The sequence below is a fragment of the Trachemys scripta genome, chromosome 9, assembly GCF_013100865.1.
Source record: "Trachemys scripta elegans isolate TJP31775 chromosome 9, CAS_Tse_1.0, whole genome shotgun sequence".
Classification (NCBI taxonomy): domain Eukaryota; kingdom Metazoa; phylum Chordata; order Testudines; family Emydidae; genus Trachemys; species Trachemys scripta.
The window spans coordinates 56,086,473-56,107,993 of NC_048306.1; the positions used below are offsets into that span (position 1 = coordinate 56,086,473).

The 21,521-nt window shown below is 46.8% G+C and overlaps 1 protein-coding gene across 2 annotated transcripts in view; it reads left to right on the forward strand.

Moving 5' to 3' along the window:
• Positions 1–6,998: 6,998 nt before the first annotated feature.
• The window catches only part of INPP5D (inositol polyphosphate-5-phosphatase D), an 83,263-nt gene continuing 68,740 nt past the window's right edge, over positions 6,999–21,521 (forward strand). For both annotated transcript variants that reach the window (XM_034782098.1, XM_034782099.1), the window contains exons 1-2: positions 6,999–7,245; positions 15,183–15,246. In XM_034782098.1, coding sequence (XP_034637989.1) covers positions 7,091–7,245; positions 15,183–15,246 — 219 coding nt within the window. In that variant the 5' untranslated portion in view covers positions 6,999–7,090. The remainder of the gene's footprint in view (positions 7,246–15,182; positions 15,247–21,521) is intronic.

Sequence of the window (21,521 nt, forward strand, 5' to 3'; positions counted from 1 at the left end):
TTTATTCCACTCTGTATGCATCCGAAGAAGTGGGCTGTAGTCCACGAAAGCTTATGCTCTAATAAATTTGTTAGTCTCTAAGGTACCACAAGTACTCCTGTTCTTCTTTTTAGTTTTAAAAAACTACTTCCAGATCTCACTTAATTTCCCTTATTCTCCACTAGTTCTGCCTGAAGACATGTGCGGTAGGCAGGTCCAGCCCACAGACTGGGGAACAAAGTATGATAGGAACTATGGAATCTCATGGCCAGCTCAAAGAAATCTGTAATTTCCCACTCCGCTCCCCTCCCCAAGCTGCAGACTAACTAACAGGCTGGGCTGGAGGAGCTACAAAGTGAGAAACAATTCGCTGGCTGATAAAAGAATGTCACTTGGCAGGTTTGTTTTCAGATCTAGGCCAGAGGCCAAAGTGCCCCCTTGTGGCCAATAGCATAGTACTATTGCCTGACCAGCTTCTGGCTATTTTTAGCAAAGTGCTCTGGTTTGGAATCTGCCCTTTGGTTTAACCTCTCTTGTCAATAACATTAGGAAATGCTTTCTGTTCTGTGATAGGTGGAAGCCTCTCTGGGCTCTTCTCATCTTTCCAGGCTCGGCAGTAGCCATTGAGAGCAGTTGAGAGGACCTTGTTGACAAACCATGTGTAAGGGGACTGTTATCCCCTTGCTAACATTCAGTGGGGGTGTTTTGGTTGGCTAGCTCTCAGTACCCAAAGGGGAAGGGTCGATGGGAAATGAGGACCCTAAAACTGACAGTCCCCAGGGGCAATGGGGAGAGGCCAAAGCTCCAGGTCATCCTGATTGACAGGACAGTCAGGCTAATCAAGGAGTCAGGAGGCCAGGGGGTCCCGTCATCCTCCGTGTGAACTGGAATAGCCTGGGTCAAACAGAGTGGTGCTGAACTAAAGAGAGAGCAGGGGCCCAAGCTAAGCTCCTGGGAGCAGAGCTGCAGCCCCAAAGCCAGAGCACAGCCCAGAGAGAGCAGACCTGTCCTGGGGGCAGAGCTGTAGCAACCAGAGCCAGAGGGGCCAGACAAGCAGCCCAGGGAGCTGGAGGCAGAGCAGCAGCAGCAGTGCTGAGGCAGAGTGAAACAGTCCAGAGCCGGGTATGGTGAGCAGCTGGGGAAACCGAGGGGGACCCTGGGCAGTGGGCCCAGCATAGGAAGACGCCTCAGCAAGAGGCCCTGCAGGCCAGACTTGGAGGGGGATCGTAACCCTAAGAGGGCAGGGGCGACACTGGAAAGAAGGGTCCTGCCACCTAGAGCCTGAGAGCGTGTGGCCACCGCCAGAACAAGTGTCCAACCCACAGCGTCCCTGCAGCACAGCCAGGGCCTGAGAAGGAGGCTTGGGACCTACAAAAAACAGACTGTGCACTGCCCTGACGTTCCAGAGACACTGTTTGTGATGTTCCCTGCCACAGAGCAGGGTGATGTGTTTCCTTCAACCTTTCCCATTTTTCCTTATTCCTTTTTAAACTAATTGTTAATTAAATAAACTGTATTGCTTTAAATCGTATGTAATAATCAGAGGGTCAGAAAAGCCTCCAGTGCCAAAAAAGTACCCTGGAGTGGGAACACCCTAGCCCCTGACCTCGGTAGCCACAGCAAGGTTGGGGGTCGACCCCCCAGGAATCCTGGGCCCAGCCTTGTTGGGGTTATGAGGACTCTGCCAGACAGGAAAGTGCAAGGGGAGTCCTCGAGGGGAGGGAGGCCTCTGGGTAAAGGAAGTGGGAGCAAAAACTCAGATCCTTCCGCTAGCCCATTTCACCGGGGTAGTGCAAAAGCCAGGAAAGTTCCCCACAATAGTGGGACCATTCCCCCGCTTTCACATGCATTATGACTTTCTGTGTTCTCATGGAGTGACTGACTGCTGGGTGCTTTGAGCCATAATGCAAATAGCACTGATCCAGCGCACCGGTGCGTTCACAATCGCAGCTGCTGGCATACACCGTACTAGTTCAGCCATTGGATTTTGTGTGTGCGTGCTGGGTGGGCAGCACTAATATGCAGGAGGGCAGACTAGCTGATCTGGTGATGCTTTTTGGCCTTAACTCTATGGCTGAAAATCCAGTTCATGTAATACGTGCATCCTACCACCTCTGATAGACCAGGTGGAATAACATCCCCACACTGGGGAAAAAATGTTTTGGCTTTGTCCATAGGCACCTAAGACTTCAAATGTGATTGTCCAACACGGCAATGTGTCCCAGTTCTTTGGCTGTGGTGTCATTCTCTCAAGTCAATTGTAATGAAATATGGCTGCTGCTGTGGTTGTCCAAAGGGTTACTTTGCAGGCTGCTGCTTCTGCTTTGGATTCTTGTGCCCAGATTTCCCATTCTTATTCTCTAGTTTTACAATGGGCACCAATCCAGACATGTGTGCCACTTTGCTGGGATTGTGATATCACAGTATCTTGTGAGTAGAAGAAGAAAACAGTGCAGGTACCCGTCCTGGTGGTGAGCCCTGCGGTTTTAATGTTGCCTTCCATACAGTGCTACCCATCATAGAGACTGCAGGGTGCAACAAGATCACTGTGCTTTCCCCCCCAATGGTATATATGCCAGTTCTCAGCAAGACAACTTCCAAAATCTCCTCTTCCCATGGAAGAGCTAATCAGATCTCCTGAACAGCCCTTCTCTAACACAAACAGGGAAAATTCGCTGCTCCAGGTGTTCCGGTAAGTGAGGCTAGAGAACAGACTGCTGTCTCTGGGTAGGGCAGTATGATTCACACTCCATCCTTTGGGAACCAGGCATCCGACTCCAGGGGGTCCACACACACTATCCACATGGCAATCCCATTGTAGTCTTTTCCCACTGTGATAGGACTCACCCATCAGCAGCATGAGAACTAGGCCCCATCCTCTTTTGAAACAATGTCCCCCACATGCCACTAGAGACCATGCTGCAGTTTATGGTAGTACAGTGAGATTCATCTTTTAACGACATAGGAACTGGACTGAGTGCTATTTTGGGGCAGTGGAATCTGTGTGGTATCCCTCCGGGATGCCACCTGCCATCTTTTTGTGAGGTCCACCTCAAACACATGTGGCACACCCCAGCTTCTCTGCATGTCTGAGCTGGGGTGTTCTGCACAGCTGGGCACAGTTGTGCCTTCAGCCATATACGTGGTACATGCCATTGGCAGGGGTGCCAGTTGAGAGGCAGGGCCACCGGTGGGGAGGAAGGGGGAGTTTGCCCCAAGCCCCACATTTGAGAGGACCCCCAAACTTAGTGGTGGTGTGACCTGGTGTGCTGGTTTGCAAAGAGACTAATTAGTCTTGTGACCGAATCAGCTGGGCTCGTGCCTTTTCAGGGTGCACCACAGTGCTGAGAATTTAAAGCCTCTTATTACCTGGCACGAACTTCCAGTAAATCAGCAGAACCTGTAATATAAGACAGCAGCAAGGTTAACCTTGCTCTGGGGCTGCTTGTATAGTTACCGTATGGAAATCTCCTCCTGGCTATGCTGAGCAGTGGTTTACCATTGCCTTGACATTTGGAGCTGTGTTGCTTCCTGCTGCAGCTACCGTATAGCAGTGGTGGCTTGTCAGCCTAGGCGAGTGAGACACGCCCAACCAGCAACTTCAGCAGCGAACTCCCCAAAGCTGCATTTATTGTGTCTATGCACTGATGTTTAAGGAAAGTTAAGCATGTACATATTAAATAAGGGACGTAAGTTCACAAGCAGAGCTTGTGATTTAATTTAAATGTCATGTTACTCACTCTCTCACCGTCCCCATTGTGAAACGCAATGCCAGAAAATGTAGGGCTCTGGGTGAGGCTCAAATCCTGGTATAGGCAAGAGTGCCTCAGGAAGCTGCCTTGTTGCCATGGCGACATACCAGACCTAGGAATCTCTTTATGAGAGCATGTGGCAACCATGAGCTTGGTGAGGCCGTGGCAGGATTGCAGCAGTTAAGGCCAGTTCCAACAGCAGGGCTGCTGGCCCTTCCCCCCCCCCCCCAGCCCCAGCAGTGACAGAGCTCCACAGCTGAGGGACCCAAGACACAAGGATTCAAGGTGTGGGGAAGGCTGCAGGCCTCCTGGCCCAGTGGACTGCAAGGAGGACAAACTGCGCAGGAGACCGTCTGCTGCTGAATGTTCCCACATTCCTCGCTGGTGAGGGAGGGAGAAGTGCCATGGCAGTGGAGCTGCAGAGGACTCCCTGCACAGCCGCAGGGCTGGTGACACTGGATCCCTGCAGACGCAAGGTGGGGCGGGGGAATTGCAGTCCTGGCAGGGCAGAGCAGAGACACACCCCAGCCAGGAGTGCCAGGAGTGCCAGGAGGAGGACATATATTGGAATTTGTGAGACTTTGTGGTATGTGCCTCACCTATCAAAGAAGTCATTAGCCACCACTGCAATGCAGGAAAGCTACAGCAGCGTGCGCCATGGCAGGTCCTGAGAAGCTGACCCAGCTTGTGGCTAGCAGGATGCTGCTATGTGTAGGACTGTGCAATTGATTGTAACATCCCCTTTTTATACCCAGGCACTTTATGCCAGGCAGAAAAGTGCTGTGCCAGCTCACCTGAACCCCTTGAGCTCACAACTGCTGTACAGTACCTGAGGCCACACACAGCCCATCCACGTGCTTCACAAACATTGGTGATAGTGCCTGGCACGAGGTCTTTCATATTGCACCCGCTGAAGCAGTGCAGTCTACAGTAGTTACTCCTCAGTATGGACAGGAAACCACAAGATTGCAGCCACGCCAGTTCAGCTATTCTCCTACCTCCTTCTCACAACGTAGAGCCTTGTGTATGGAAATAACTCAGAAGTCCTGAGCTCAACAGCAATACTGGACCCTATGGAAGCTCTGAATGCACTGGTGCAGCCACAGCTGTCAGGAACATGGGGCCAGATTCTGGGCCAACCCACCTTAATTTTCCTCCCCCCAAAACAATGACCAGTCCAGTGCAACTCCAGGTTGCTGTTACATCCTGCTGCCCTTGTTCTAAGGGTCTGTTCTGGCAGTTGGGGATCGCTGGAGCTCAGTGACTCCCCAACCATGTCCCTTGTAGCACGGCCACCTCACTTACCGCAGCCCTGGGAGGGGGGTTGGGTAGAGCTGACACTGGCTCTGCACTGCATGGGGACTCCCCATGCAAGCAGAATCCAGAGTAGGCAGTTAAGCTGGCTCTCCAACCGCTTTGAGTTGGGGCCAAAGTGTGCATGTGCCAGAATCGTTCTGTCAAATGCAGCTAGCTGTAAGTACAGGTCAAACAACCAAACATGTCACACAGTCAGTGTCCTGCAATGGTTTGCTTGCTGTAGACACACCCTTGGTTGTCATATTCACTGCCTTGGAGACCAGTACTGAGCATGCCAAAGTGAGCACAGGGCCGGGACAGGAACCTAAAGACGCCATGTATAGACAAAGAAAGGGGAAGTGAAAGCTCCAGCCTTCCTTTCCCTTTGCAGACTGCCCAAGTGTTTCCGTCCCATCCCACCTTGGACATTCAGAGTCTGACTTACCTTTGAGTGCAACTAATGTTGTGTCACAGAGGGAGATGTGCGGTTGTTGTCACCAGAGCCCAGGACAAAGTTTGCCTCTAAGACTGACTTGTTTCCATGCAGGCTGGGCATAGTTTACATTAAGGTTCCTTCAAGTCCCATATGACACCCAGCTAGATTTTCAGATCAGATTGTATTGAAGATTAAAGCAGCAATACAGCAGGTAAGAAAGGAGTGCTCTGGGGACAGAAAGCCCAATGCTAATAATACTGTTTATTCTCCTAGGGGGCCCTTGGTGGGTATGAGGGGAAATAATAATCTCTAGCTCTTACGCAGCACTTGTCATTAGTAGATCTCAAACTGCTTCACAGCCTTCAATGTCTTTATCCTCCCATCACCCTGTAAGGCCAGCCAGTGCTATTATCCCCATTGTACACAGTACACAGGGGGAACTGAGTTACAGAGAGACTAAAGGTCTGTCTATACCAGGAGTGGGCAAACTTTTTGGCCCGAGGGCCACATCTGGGTATGGAAATTGTAGGGTGGGCCATGAATGCTCACGAAATTGGGGTTGGGATGCAGGAGGGGGTGAGGGCTCTGGGGTGGGGCTGGGGATGAGAGGTTGGGGGTGCAGGAGGGTGCTTCAGGCTGGGACCAAGGGGTTCGGAGGGCAGGAGGGGGATCAGGGGCATGGGAGAGGATCAGGGGTGTAGGTGACGCTTACTTCAAGCAGCTCCTGGAAGCAGTCCCCTCTCTGGATCCTATGCGGAGGTATGGTCAGTTGGCTCTGTGCATTGCCCCATCAATAGGCGCTGCCCCTGCAGTGCCCATTAGCTGCAGTTTCCGGCCAATGAGAGCTGCGGGGGTGGCGCTTGGGGTGGGGGCAGTGCGTGGAGCCCCCTGGCTGCCTCTAAACATAGGAGCCAGAGGGGGGACATACTGCTGCTTCTGGGAGCCTTGGCATACACGCGCAGAGCGGCCTCCAAGGTTGACAGAGGAAGTCTTCCATCGACGTAGCCACATCTACACTGGGGGTTAGGTTGACCTAGCTGCAGGGGGTTCAGGGTGTGAAATTTTTCCCTGTCCTGAGCAACGTAGCTGGGTTGATCTAATTTTCAAGTGCAGACCAGGCCTAAGTGATTTGCACAAGGTCACCCAGGAAATCTGTGGCATAGCTGGGAATTGAACCCTGGTCTCCTGACTTCTAGGCTAGGGCCCTAACCACTGGACAGAGGCAGGGAAAGTGAGAGAGGAGGAAGGATAGGGATGGAGAAAGAGAGGGCCGGCTCAGCTCTCAGGTACAGTGCCGTAAATCAAAGGAAATTCCAGTGAAGTCCATGGAGTTGCTCTAAAGTGGGGAAGCAGAATTGTGCCCCAGGCTGGGACTTTCTGATTCGGAGTAGGGGGGACACAGGTGGTTAACCGCTTGAGTTACGGTGTTGAGGGGGAGCGGAGGCTGGAGGAACGTGTCATGCTCACTCTGAGCTGTTTGATTTCTGAGGAAGTCGTCCTCGGCTTGGTTTCCTTTCCCTCTCTGTACCATTGAAACAGGAAGCTGGTGAGCTGCAGCTGCTGAGTGTTACTGAGACACACGAACGGCTCTGGCAGCTTCTAAACACTGACAGCTGGATTGTCAATAATGTTTCCTCCAGCTCTGGCAATGGATCAGTGCTGGTACCATGGGAACATCACTCGCTCCAAGGCTGAGGACTTGCTCTCCAAAGTGGGAAAGGATGGCAGCTTCCTAGTGCGGGCCAGTGAGTCGGTCTCCTCGGCGTATGCGCTCTGTGTTCTGTAAGTATGGCTCTTACCTTTCGTGTGGCTCCACTGCTCCTGGCCCTCCTGTGTAGGGACTACCCCTACCTCCTCCCCAGCACAGAGACACAGCCACCCCACCTACCAGGAAGGTGCAACCCACCATGCAGTGTGGTAGGTTTAACCTGGCCTGGCCGCAGAGTGTGATGAAGGGGATTGAAAGAAACCACATTTGTGACAGTTGTTGTGGAACATACCACACTAGTGAGGGGAGGCCAAAAACCCCCAATTCAAAAGGAGACAAAAATCCAAAGAATGTCTAGTGGATCGATGCATTCAGAGATGGGGAACCATGCTGTTATCTCTGGTCTGTCTGAATGACCCTCCCACCTGTGTCTTGTTCTCTTTGAAGTGGTGAAAAACCCCTACCTGAGCATGGTGCCCACCAGGCATTCTCTCCCATTGAATTCTCACAGCTCAGCGCATGTTTGATACTGCAGGTTGGTCAGTAAATGCCTTGTTCACTCTGGCAGGTGTACTGTAAACGTTCAGGTAGCTTTGCGTGCCAGCACTGGTCCTTACAGAGGCTGTCTCTGTTTCAACCTGAACAGGGACGTGGCCCTACAGAGGATGCAGGGTTCTAAGGACGGTAGAAACGGGGGGGAGGGAGGTGGAAATCTTCCAGTGTCCTTAGCAGCTATTTCACTTCAAGTCAAAGACCTTCCCCTGGAATGAAGATTAGGGATTGAATTGGAGAGATCAGTGCCTCTGGTCTTGTTTGATTGAGTGCAGCTAATATACGTGGTGTCAGGAGAGGTTGATGCAGAGAGAGAGATCAGGTTCAAGAGTTTGAGACTTTTTTAATTTTGTCACAGAGAGAGCCATCATACCATAGAATCATAGGGCTAAAAGGGACCACAAGGGTCATCTAGTATATCCCCCTGCCAAGATGCAGGATTTATTGTGTCTAAACCGTCCAAAGCTGGTGTCAGCCTAGGAGAAATCAAATTAGCCTGCTAGGACCCCAGGCCTAACAATCATTTCATTTCACAGCCGCTGGGAACAGACTTTAAAAAAATCTCACCATGTTTTTCTTAGTAATCAAATAACAAACAGGTTTCTTGCTGCTGCTGCTTCCTCTTTAAAGTACATTTAGTCTCAGTTCTAAAAAGAGGTGCTGCTGCTTGAGCTGTGGTCTAACCGTCCGCCTTTCAGCTCCAGCCTCTGGGGACAGTACAATACACGACAGATAGAGTGCATGGGGCAGGCTAGCATGTCCTACTACATATATGTTGGATGGTAACAGGAGGGTGGTGGTGCAGAGAGGGGAGTGCACAGTGGGGAGAGCACGCGTGTGTGTGGAGAGGGTGGCATATGGAAGGAAGGGGTGTGCATATGTAGGGGAGGGAGTGTTTGGTAGATGTGTTTGTGTATGGGGAGTCAAGGGAGAATGGGTGACTGCATACAGGGAGCGTTTACATCTCTGGGGTTGGGGGTTGTCTGCATGTAATTTAGAGCTGGTGTCAAAGTCACTTGTTCCTGAACTATAACTTGGAATAAATAGCACAAATTGGCTTCTTCAGGGGCGCTTGCAAGATCCCTTTTATTTGCTTTGAACAAACACACACACAAATGAAATACTGTTTGCAGACACTAGGAAGCTGCGAATATTTGCATCAGTTTTCCCTCTGAAGTGTTTGCGCAGCCATCTTTGAAAGCCCTTTGTGCAGTTTTGAGAGACAAGGAATCAGGGAACAGAAACAACATGGTGACCAAAGTTGTCTAAAATGGAGGCCAAAAGTCAGGCTCTTCAGTCCGTATTTAGATGCTTAAATAAGTGGGCTGGGTTTCAGAAGTGCTGAGCACCCAGGAGCTTCCTCTGAAGTCACTGGGAGCAGTTAGGTGCTCAGCACTTTTGAAATTCGGGCCACTTGTTATTTAGGTGCCTAAATATACAACTAAGAACCTAACTGTAAGCCCCCATTTTTGAAAATCTCGGGCCACGTGACTTCAATGACCAATCATGCAGCACGATTAGCAAATTAGGAAGAGAGAATGCTTGAAGCAGTGGTCATGGGTGGACAGGTCATAAGCAAATTATAGGCCAAAATGTGTCACGTGACCCATGTGTCGATTACCAGGACAATTTGGTGAATAATCCATGAAGAGAATAGGGACTAAACATGCTGAATAAATTGTTCACTGGGAATAGATCTCCCAGCTCAGGTGGCAACAACAAACCATCCCAGTGTCTCAGTATTAAGGGTAAAGTGCTTCTCATGTTTACTGGAGCTGCTCAGAACATTTTCAACTAAATATGTTTTCATCAAAATATGATGATTGGTTGAAGCTGAGAAGTTTTGTGGAGTCGTATCAATTTTGATTAAGTTTTCAACAGGAAGACTTCTGAGCTTCAGGGCCCTCTGGTCTCTTCTGAGCCAAGAGAAAAAGAGAACCAAATAAAAACCCTAACCTTTTAGATACAAAACCAAACATTTCGACACAATTCTGCTTTGCAAAAACATTCAAAAAGGTTCTAATATGGAGCGAAAACAAACTTCAGCACTTCAAAAGTTGTCACCAAGCAGACTTGTCATTCTCCAGCCAGAGCTAGTGTTCATCTAGCAGCTCTGTTGAAATTAGAATGGGGACTTGAATAATTTTTTATCCTGCTGAGCCAAATAGATTTTCCTGGAGAGATGTTGCAGGAAAATAATGATTTGAATAATGACAGACTGAGGGTGTGTGTGTGTGTAAGTAATAATGCCTTCCCTTCTTTTATTGCTCTAACAGCAGCACAATAGAACTTAGACAAATTGTACAAATAGCAAATACACAGTGAATGCCCCTCCTCCAGACACTTTCATCTTCCGTTCTCTAGTCTGATCCTTATGACCTGATTGCCCCATGAAAGGCAAGGACCAGAGTGATTCTCCTTCTTTCCATGTCACTGGAACGCTTGGTTTGCCCGTTTATTAACTAGAAATGACTACTGACCTCAAGGAACTCAACTGGAAATGATTGCCTAGCTCACGAACTCAAAAAGGGTTTAACAGCAAGCTGTGTCTGAAGCAGCATTATCCCTCCACTGGGACCTTCTGTCTTGATGTGCTTTTGTTCAAGAAGCTGAAAAACATAAACAGTTAGACGGGGAGGGAAGCTTGGGTGGGGACGGGACTGTATTTTCCTTGTGTGTCTTTATTAAAAAAACATGGCTTTCCTTTAAGACCCTTCTAGGAAAATCACTATTTTAAAGACCAGACACAGTAGCTCTAGATCATGTACCAGTTGAAAGCAGTTCTAATGAATATCTGCAAAATCACTAGGTTGAAAGTTTGTGCATCGGAACTCTACAAATGTAGCACTGTGAGGCCATTTAGCGACGATAAGGATTTCTTCCAGGCAAACCCAAAAAGAAGCTCCCTTGCAGGACTTAACACCTCTTAGAGAGTTTGTCCCAAACACAAAGGCACCAAGACCTGGATGGACCAGTATTGCCCTCATCTACTGGGCAATGAAACTGGAAAAGGCCGGGGTGTTGGGTGTGATAAAGAGCGGATGTTTTGAGAGGGGAGGGGCTTCCCTTCATACACCTGAAGGCACTGGCACGTACATAAGCTCATTTTGGTGCTGAAACCAATTAGAACACAGTGGATGAAGAGGACTCGATCCTTCTGACAAAAGAAAATTCCACTCTTTCTAGGACATGTCTCCAATTAAAGACGTTTCATGCTGCCACCTCCTTTGGCCTCGTATTGGAGACTAAGCCATGCAACATATTCTAAATGCTGAAAAGTCCTTGGTAGGAAGATGTCCCCTCCACCTTGTGAATAACTGAAGATCTTTGTTGAGCCTTGTCTCCACTAAACATGTATAGAAATACTTCCCACTGCTTCAGTACAGCCCTGGGTACTTCTGTAAATATCTGTAGAGTCAGACAAGGCCTTAATAGCCCACAACATGTAATAAATTAAGGTTGGAGAGGAATTGTTTTGGAGCATTTTGCACCTCCCATAAACATTACGTCCATTGGATGGTGTCCTGTGAATTCACCTTTTAAAGGCATAGGAATAGCTGAGATAGCAGGACTGTAGACATTAATAGAGCTGTGGCATTTATCTTCTATCAAGAGAAAGGGACACCTCCTGAATGGAACCCAAATGTTGTCTAAGACAAATGCCCATCCAGACAGGATTTGGAGGCATCCTGTTACCAGGGAGGTAATACTCCTACATGAGTTTGGAAGTCCCTTCCAAAATCCCTGGGTTCTACTCCTGGGTAGAGGAGTAGCACTTTGCTACGTGACCTTGGGCAAGTCACTTCCAGCTCAGTACCTCAGTTCCCCCATCTGTAAAATGGGCATAATGATGCTGCCTTCCTTTGTGACTTAGAGCTCTCTGGATGAAAAGTGCTCAGTGAGAGCTGGTTATTTGTTTTCTGTGTTATCAGTGGATGATCAGCTCAGTGATGGTCCAAGAGAAGGGGAGCAGAGTTGTGATCCCCTCCAATATCTCTCCAGTATCTAAGGGTACCACATGTGAGCTGTCCACAATGGAATCAGCTGAATTCCTAGGGGGGTTGCCTGTCTCATTGTACTGTACTGTACAGTACTGTATCTGTACAGTGCTTAACAGAGCAGGGTCCTGATTGGGCTTGGGCCTTATAGTTGCTACCATAATATACACAGTAAAGAGCAGTTCTGATTTGCAGCAAGGCCTTAGCCACACTGGAAGAGGAGAGGAAATATGTACCCATTCCCCTTTCCCTCTTTTGCCTTCAGGAGCTGGTGCAGGGGAGGGAGCTAGGAGACAGATGAGGAAGCATGTTGGGACACATTTAGCCTCAGGAAATTGCTTTGATGGGTGCTGCATATGCCATCAATATGTCCAAGATCAGAAATGCTTGTGGCTTTCTAAAACCATTCTTAAGAAACGTCTCAAAGAGAATCTTTTTAGGTGAAAAGTGAAAGTATCTAGGACCAACTGTGGAGCAGTCATGGTGCTTAAGAGCTAAAAGCTTAAGAGCAATGAAGTTATAACAACAAAGCAAGGCAGATAAATGGAGGTTGTTAGCCAACTGTTTGATTCATGGCATTCCCCATTTGTGCATGGCTGAGTCATGAGATTGCTAAGGAGGATTCCCACAGGGAGAGCCACTTTTGCTCATACCATTCATATGTCACCTTATAGCCCTTTGTTAGCTTCCCCTGTAGATGTTCCTCTGGTTAAATATTTCTAATACTACTATAACACCCTGTCTCAACAACCTCTGACAGCGGGTGCCTGCCATCTGATTGTGCACCCAATGTGCTTTGATGGCCTGATAGTCATTGAGCTGGTTTGTTTATCAGTTTCATAATCTCCACACACACAAATTTTCTCTCATCAGCTACATAAGCAGCGCTGTTCTCATCTCAGCCCCTTTTTGCATATCTGCAGGAGGAAGTGGTGGAAGAGTTCTGCATTGACAGATAAAAACAAAACCAAATCCCACTCCTAGGGGGAGATCCCCAACTGGTGTCAACTGTCATCGCTCCATTGACATTAAAGGAGCTCTGACAGCTGACATCAGCAGAAGAACTGCCCCGGCTGGGTCTGGGAGCACTGAAGAGATGTAGGTAGGAGTGTGAACACCTCAGATCACTTCACAATGAGCCCTCAGACCTGTTGTGGGGCGGCACTGGGCTCCGAAGGGCATTCCAGCTCTATTCTTGTGCATCTTGCTTAAAAGAACCCAGGTTCAGAGGGAGGTGTGGCTAAATCCTGTAGTCAGCATTGAAAATCTCACCCCAATTTGTGAGTAACTTGGTTTTATGCTCTGTCTGACTCCAAATGCAAGGCTGTATAACCCCTAAGAAATCTCTCGCTCGCTCTTGATGTGATTCAGAAAAGCCTAGTTTGAATAAACATATAAACCAAATCACAAAGGAGACAAGTATGTTGGTATGCATCAACCAACCCTCCTCCTCGGGAATGCTGACCACTGACCACCTTTCCTGACCCTCTGGGGATGGGCTGCAAGTCTTATCTGTTTTGCCCTGGGGATGATAAAACGGGATTGAGATTAGTTTTTGGAGGTAAATGGGGTTGAAATTTGTGTCCTTTATTGGCACAGAGCCAGTTTGTGGAGTGTGTTTTAACTTAGTGCTGGACAGGTGCTGAGAGCTGTTGGATCACACCTGTAACCACTGGAAAGTAAATAAGCATGTATTCCTCCATCATGCCCCCCCCAGGCATTATGTGAGCTCAGCAAAATTCAGCAGCCGTTGAGGAAGGCTGCACATTCTGCATGGTTTTGCCATCAGGTTGGACTTCCAGTTCTTGACAAGTTGTTGATGTGTCCCTCGTTGGACAAAGACCAAGCACCCCCTTTAGACAGGGGTCCAGTTCTGTTTTCATCGATGTCTGGTGCAAATGAGTTTAGGCTACAGAGTGGGACAAAGTCAAAACAAGTCTAATTTGATTTACTGTCCACCCTGGGGAGGTGGTAGGAGAAAGTGTGCTTTCTGGCTGTTCTACTTGCACTAAAATCACTAAGTTGGTTTCAATTCACACCCATTGTTATTTCAGTGCAGGTCTTTGTATGGACACTTACTTCAGAATAAAAATATCCTATTGTAATTCAATTTAAATTAGTTATTTAGTTACCTTGGTACAAATTTGTGTGTAGACCAACCCTTTGATTTACTCCTGCAACTCTGAAGTTGGCCTTGTGTCTGGGATTTCTGCCTTTTCATTCCTTTCTGGCATGCCCACTCTTCTGGCAGCCAGAACTAGGTGCTGTTTTCTTTTTTCTGGCCAGCAGAGGAGTTGAACAACTTACTTTGAAGATGAGTCCATCATCACTTTCTGATGTGACATCTACAACATGATGAAGTGCCCCCAAGCTTAAGCACTGTAGGATTTTGTTAATTAATATGTCCTCAGGAAATGAACAGATATTTGAAACCCTGGTGCAAAGTAATGCACATTGGAAAACATAATCCCAACAATACATATAAAATGATGGGGTCTAAATTATCTATTACCTCTCAGGAAAGAGATCTTGGAGTCATCGTGGATATTTCTCTGAAAACAACTGCTCAACATGCAGCGGCAGTCAAAAAAGCAAACAGAATATTAGGAACCATTAGGAAAGGGATAGATAATAAAACAGAAAAGATCATAATGCAACTACATAAATCATGGTATGCCGACACCTCGAATACTGCATGAAGTTCTGGTCTCCCCATCTGAAAAAAGATATATTAGAATTGGAAAAGGTACAGAGAAGGGCAACAAAAATATGTAGGAGTATGGAACAGCTTCCATATAACGAGAGATAAAAAAGACAGAGACTGTTCAGTTTAGAAAAGAGACGACCGATGGGGATTTGATAGACGTCTATAAAATCTTGAATAGTGTAGAGAAAGCTAATAAGGAAGTGTTATTTACATCTTCACATAACACACACAACTAGGGGTCACCCAATGAAATTAATAGGCATAAGGTTTAAAATGAACAAAAGGAAGTATTTCTTCACACAATGCAGTCAACCTGTGGAATTCAGGGTTGTTATGTCAGGGAATGTTATGAAGGCCAAAACTATAACTGGGTTCAAAAAAGAATTAGATAAGTTAATGGAGAGATAGGTCTATCAATGGTTATTAGCCAGATGGTCAAGGACGCGACCCCATACCTTGGGTGTCCCTAAACCTCTGGCTGCCAGAAGCTGGGAGTGGATGACGGCATGGATCTCTTGATTATTGCCCTGTTCTGTCTATTCCCTCTTAAACTTCTGGCACTGGCCGCTGTCAGAAGACAGGATACTGGGCTAGATGGACCATTGGGCTGACCCAGTATGACCATTCTTATGTTCTTATTAAGTCATCAGTCTATGTCAGGGTCCTCCATTCAATTTCTGTTGTTATAGAATGATGCTATGATAAGATTCCCCTGTAGATATTTTCTAACAGCCTCTCCTCCAATCTGTTCCAGGTTCCGGAATTGTGTTTATACCTACAGGATTCTACCCAATAAAGAAAATAAGCTTATTGTCCAGGTAAGCCATACTTGAATGCAGACACCATACCACAAAAATGTAGCTGGCTTAAGGCTTGTCTCAATGGGACTTAAGAGCACGGCCAGCCAGAATGCAAATCTACAGCCCCATGTGGACCCTACTACAGTGCTCTAAAAGTTCCAAGCGCACTTTGCTTTACTGCCGTTTGAAATGGAAGTACCATATATACTCGTTATTAGCCCGTTCATTTATAAGCCGACCTCCCCCCTCCCCCAAGATGGATAAGTAAAAATAGTAAAAATTGTATGACCCTTTCATAAGCCGACCCTATATTTCAGGGGTTGAAAAACTTTGGCTCCCAGCCCGTCAGGGTAAGCCGCTGGTGGGTCAGGACGTTTTGTTTACCTGGAGCGTTCACAGGCACGGAGCCCCTCAGCTCCCAATGGCTGTGGTTTGCCGTTCCCAGCCAATGGGAGCAGAGGGGCTCCATGCCTGCAGACGCTCCAGGTAAACAAAAAGAGTAAATGCTGGAGCTGGGCACCTAGGTGTGAGGGGCTAGAATGGGAGGGTAACCAGAAAGGGGGGATGTGGAGCCAAAATTTTGCACATCCCATGGAGAAAGCCTTAGCCAACATGCCAAGTTCCTGTGACTGCTGCTCTAAGCTTTTCACTCCAAGCAGCAGCTGCCCTGAGGGTGTTGGCCAGCTTTGAGAAGCTGGAGCATCAGTTAGAACATTGTCTGCTCACAGTGTAAAGTTTTTTAAACAGAGCAGCTCCAATCGTTTCCTCTGTTCCAGGACCTCAGCCTGTCTCCAGGCCCTGCTGCACCTTTTGCCCATATCCCATCTCCACTGTTCTTCCCAGTTTTCTTCTTGTGAACTATAAACACTCATCCATGAATTAGCAGTTTACTTGAACATTTTCAGCAAGCTTCTTTGTGTTCAGAATGAGGGCTCCATATCTGGGGAGGAGACATTGTGTTATTCATACACAAGAGAGATCTAATCCTGGGCTTTGAGTGCTTTGTGCAGCCTTTACCTGGGAAATTGCACCGCCATAATTCCTAATACACTTCATGACAGTGAACAAGAGCATGAAAAATATATATTTACACCACCCAGCCTTGAAATAATGTGCACAGGAAACTAAAACCACACCCCACCATCCCACGCACAATTAAATCTCCAGGGAAGGTTTTTCTGTCTGATAAGTGCAACCCCGAGCTCCAGATTCAAGATTAATAGGTATTAGTTTGGTGGCTCAATTTCTGAGGGTTAGTGCTCACTGGTAAATATATAGAATCAGTGGATGGGCATAGCCTTTAAGTCCACTGGTTCTCTGTCAGGAGGGATCACTGTGAGTCCACTGGATCAATTGATAGTGGTCACTGGATGCAGTTAGTGATACTAAGCTTCCACTGGGTCTACTTGAGAGTGATCCGCTGAAATCCGGTAGGTTTCTTCAGGTGTCATCAATCATCATGAGGTCTGTGTAAAGTAATTTCTGGGATTTCACTGAATCTGTAACGTCATTGGTTGGGATTCTGATGGATCTATAGGAGGCAAAGGGACTATGGTAACATAGCTTTGTATGTTTGGGTGGGCTAAATACACTACTGTTGATTCATATTTTCAATAACACAGCATACTCCCATTTTTAATATGCATTATTCTATATCTGTGGGATAAAGCAGGAGTATTTGCCCTCTTCTGTCAAGTGAACTGCATAGTCAAAACAAATGGAGACTGGGCAAAAAGCTCCTGTCCCGTGCTGCTGCCTTCTGATCTTGACACTTTGCTCCAGCTGGGCAAGGCATCAAATCCATGTTTGGTTGCCTGCTGCAGTTTTTGTCTGATCCAAAATGTTTCACCTGATTTAGAAAGACATCTTACAAAAAGTCGAATTCATCTGTGCAATGCTGTAATATCTATTAAGTGAGGGGAGTGAGTTAGTCTTTTTAAAATCCTTCATTTAAAAGAAGAGTATAAAAATACAGTGGAATGAGTAAATTGTTGCACTCAGTACAGCAGTCGTCATTCCCAGCCTCATGACAAAGGGGCGCCAACACACATATCTATTGTTTTAATTTTTTAACAACTGTTTTGTTTTTTAAAATTGATACAAGAAAGACTCATGAGATGAGATCAGTGTACGTTGGTTACAAATACACCTCTACCCTGATATAACACAGTCCTATATAATATGAATTTGGATATAACACGGTAAAGCAGCGCTCCAGGGGGGCGGGGCTGCACACTCCGGTGGATCAAAGCAAGTTCGATATAACGCGGCTTCACCTATAACGCGGTAAGATTTTTTGGCTCCCGAGGACAGCATTATATCGGGGTAGAGATGTATAGGCCCTGATCCTGCAATCTAATGTGCATGGGTAGATTGTTATGTCTGCACTAAGGCCATTTAAAATTAATCAGGTGCAGGTGGATTCCCAGTACAGATCAACTCTTGGGATCAGGGCCATAATCTACTGGAAATCTTTAGTGGTAACACTAGATATGAAAGACATGATATATTTCACCTTCATGGATGGCATCCATCTAATGCTAAATGTTAGGGTATTTTCCCTCTTCCACCATATGAAGCTACTTTCTCCCTTAAAGTTGTCTCTGACAGTTGTTTTAATGTTTCAGAGTATGGGGAAGGTGCATTCATTTCCATTTTCTAATTAGATCTGTCTCTAATAGCATTGTCTTCACCCACTTCTTAGGGCTGGTCTACATGAGGACATGCAGGAAAGTAAATCTGAATTAACTAAAGATGTAAATGTAAAGTGGATTAGTTAAACTGCATTAGAGCTCTGTGTGGACACTCTCATTCAGACTTAAACTAAATAAGACCACTTTAATTTTGAGTGAGCGTGTCCATACAGGGAATCTAATGCAGTTTAACTAATCCACCTTAAATGTATACCTTTAGTTAATTCATATTAATTTTCCTTAGTGTCCCTATGTAGATAAGCTCTTTGTGTTTCTTGGGAGATTAAACTCATCTGACTATTCCAGTATATATGATTTTTTTGGAGAGGAGTTTATCTTTGGTTCAGGAAAGACCTCTGTATACATTTCTTCAGGATTTTTGTAGTTGTGGTAGGTATGTATTAGATAGGATAACTTAGCTGCTGGGAGCTCTTCATAGCTTCAACAGCTTTACAACAGTTGCTAACCCAGCTTCCCATAGATGCTGTGGTGCCCACTAAACTCAGTGTGAGGTTTTATTTTGGGAAAATTGTGAAATGAACTGTCTGGTGTCCAAGGTTGATGTACTGGTTGCTCTTTGTGTATGAACAAACATAACTTTGTCTTTATGTTAGCAGAGCTGTCTGGGGCAGAGACAGATTAGGGCTCTTTGTTGCTCTCGGCTAAGACTAAAAATATTTCCTTGGCCCCCTCTAAGGGCAGGAGAGATATAGATATAGATTTTAAATTCCCTCTACCCTCTCTAGCCTGCCATATCTGTAACCAAATTGGGCAAATGACATCTGAGAATGCCTTGCACATAATTTCCCAGAGCCAGAGAGTATTCAGGGTGTCCTATGAGGTACGTGGCCAAGCCACATCAAACAGAAAGTGAAAAGAAATTAAAAAATCATGAGGTTCTCTTTTGCTTCTTCTCTTGAGATTGCTGACTTGTGTGCATCATTTTCTGGTCTCCTGGGCCTCATTGGCTTGGGAGACCCAGAACCACATCCTGCAGATGGCAATGTATTTCAGCACCCTGCCCCCCATTTAAAATTAAGGCTGTTTTACAGCACATAAAGCTCTTTACATTTTTATCTTGCTCAGGAGGGTGTTGTGAGGCTTAATTAATGTCTGCACAGTGGTTTGGTTATATAAAATTCTATCAAAATATCAGGTATTAGTATGCAATCTGGAGTGCATCAAGAAGGCTAGCGTTGCTGGGAGATACGATTTAATGACAAGATCAAATATAGTAAGTAGCCCTGTCACTGTAAGCCAGATGGCTACAGTTGGCTCTTGTCCTCTTTGGGTGAACGTAATGCAAACTAAAAAGTTAGTATTGCTTCAGTGGCCACAAGATCTAATTTCAGGTGACTTTTGTAGTCAGTAAGGCTATGCCTAATAGTAAGGGTTGGCTGGGTCAAGCCCTTACTTTGTACCACAGTATCTGAGAGGAGTTGGTCTCAGTTTAGTTCCTACTGGATGAATGTTAACATCACAAAAACTGCTGTCGGAGTTGGTACTCTTGCTGGCAGACTCTGAAGAGAGGCCAAGGATTGAAAAGGCACGGAGACTTGAACTATGAACTCATTGCTAAAGGGGCTCCCTCAAGAATAGGACTGAGCATTTGGAAGCTTGCATTGCCGTTCCCCCATCATGTGACAATGGTGAAGTATACAGAAGGAGTTGCTTTCATCTAATACTGAACGAGGAACTCTGTTAGAATAACTAGGGAAACATGATTATCCCTAATGCTACTCTCTCTTGTGGAAGTTTCTGGGAGTGAGGCTGTGTTTTGGTGTGTGCTGTGTGCACTAGTTGGGTTTCTGATAGGCTGGGTTTGTTTTTGTTGTGTTATTTGCAATTCCTTTGCTTTAGGGGTGTTGTACCCACCCCCTTTTTCGTTGGCGATGTGTGTGTGTGGGTTCTCACTTCAGATAGGTTTAGTGGTTTGACTCACAAGCATGGGAGTCGGTGTGTGCCTGCTGTCTCCTGCACCCTGGAGGAAGTGTTGCTGAGTTTAGGTGAGGTTGTTGGCCGTGCTAATATAAAATCTGCCACTCAAGTGAGTAAATCTATAGTAATCTTCCTGGCCCAGGAGTGGTTTGTGAATAATTTGGGGCAGGAAGGACTCTGGGTCAAGGAGTCTTCTGTTCCAGATTTTCCCTTGTTTACTCCTGCTACTAAAGTAGTTTTTCCAATGCTCCCCCACCTTCCTTCTCAGTGACCCTAGTGTCCGATCTCTCCCATTATGGGAAGATAGTTTCTGCTGTCAGGATGATTCTGTTGGGCTGCAAAAACCCAAGTGGGAGCCATGTTATGTCATTTCAGCGCCCACTTTGTATGGTTCTAAATAACCCTGAACAGCCCTTGAACCTGATGTTAAAGCACCACATAGATGGGGCAGATTATACCGTGTTTGCTACCTCTGAAAATATTAAATGTTTCCTGTGTGGAGACCCTGGTCATTTGAGGGGTTCCTGCCCATGTACTGCTGGCTCTGTGGCCCCTGGTAAGAATGTGGGACCCCAGCATAGTGGGGAGGGGGTTGGGATGTCAAGAGATGTTAGGACTCTTGGCCGAAAGCTACTCCCAACTTCATCTCAGGGGCTAGACTGGATCACTTTTGTACCATGGATGTTTGTTCCGTCCTCTACGTCTCCCACTTACTTGGCCAATCATCATTCTGTCTCTGTCAGTGCGTCTCTTTCTCTCTCTTCCTGACTCTGCTTCCCATTGGCACTTTAATGCAATATTATTACAGGACTTGAATTGTGTTAACTGGGTTTTGGGAGCATTGCCAGGAGCACAAGCCCCTGTCTGAGTCCCTGAGACAGCAGTGGGGTGTTGGCAAGGTCCAGATCCAACTGTTCTGCTAGCAGCGTACCCAGGCTGCCTGCCACATGGTCCTTGCGTCAGGCTGTGAGTGCCCTGGAATGAGACATCTAGAGCCTTTTTATGGCAACCTTGAGGGGAGTAACCCAGTGCAGATTCACCAAACCTTAACTGAGAAGTACTGGCTCCTGAGATACTTGTTGGAAGAGAAGGTGCAATGAGCCTTCGTTCAGGCCCATTTTACTCAGCTGCATGATGATGATCCTCCCACAAGATTCTTTTTTGGTTTGGAGAAAGTCTGCGGATCATCAGCAGATCTTTTTGCCTACAGCTGCTGGGTGGTCATCTGACGGCTGACCTTGGAAAGATCCAGAAAGCAGCTGTTTCTTTCTACAGAGCTCTGTACTTACCTGAGGCCTGGGATGTGCTGGCGATTGGAGGAGCTGCCCCAGGGGTTACTCCTGCTGACTGGTGAGGAACTGCAGGGCTGGACACCCTGCTGTCACTGCAAGAGCTCTCTGTTACAGGCCAGCAGCTCTCGACAGGTAAGGCCCCAAGTATCGATGGGTGCCATCTACATTTTTTGGATGGGTGTTTTTGGCATCTTATCAGTCTTGACTTTTTTCTAGTGGTGCTGGAGTGTATCCGGGAGGAGGAGATGCCCCTCTGTCGCCACAGGACAGCGATCACCCTGCTGCACAAAAAAAGGGGATCTTTGTGACTTATGGAACTGGAGCCCTATTTCCCTTCTCTGCTCTGATGATAAGATTTTATCCAGGGCTG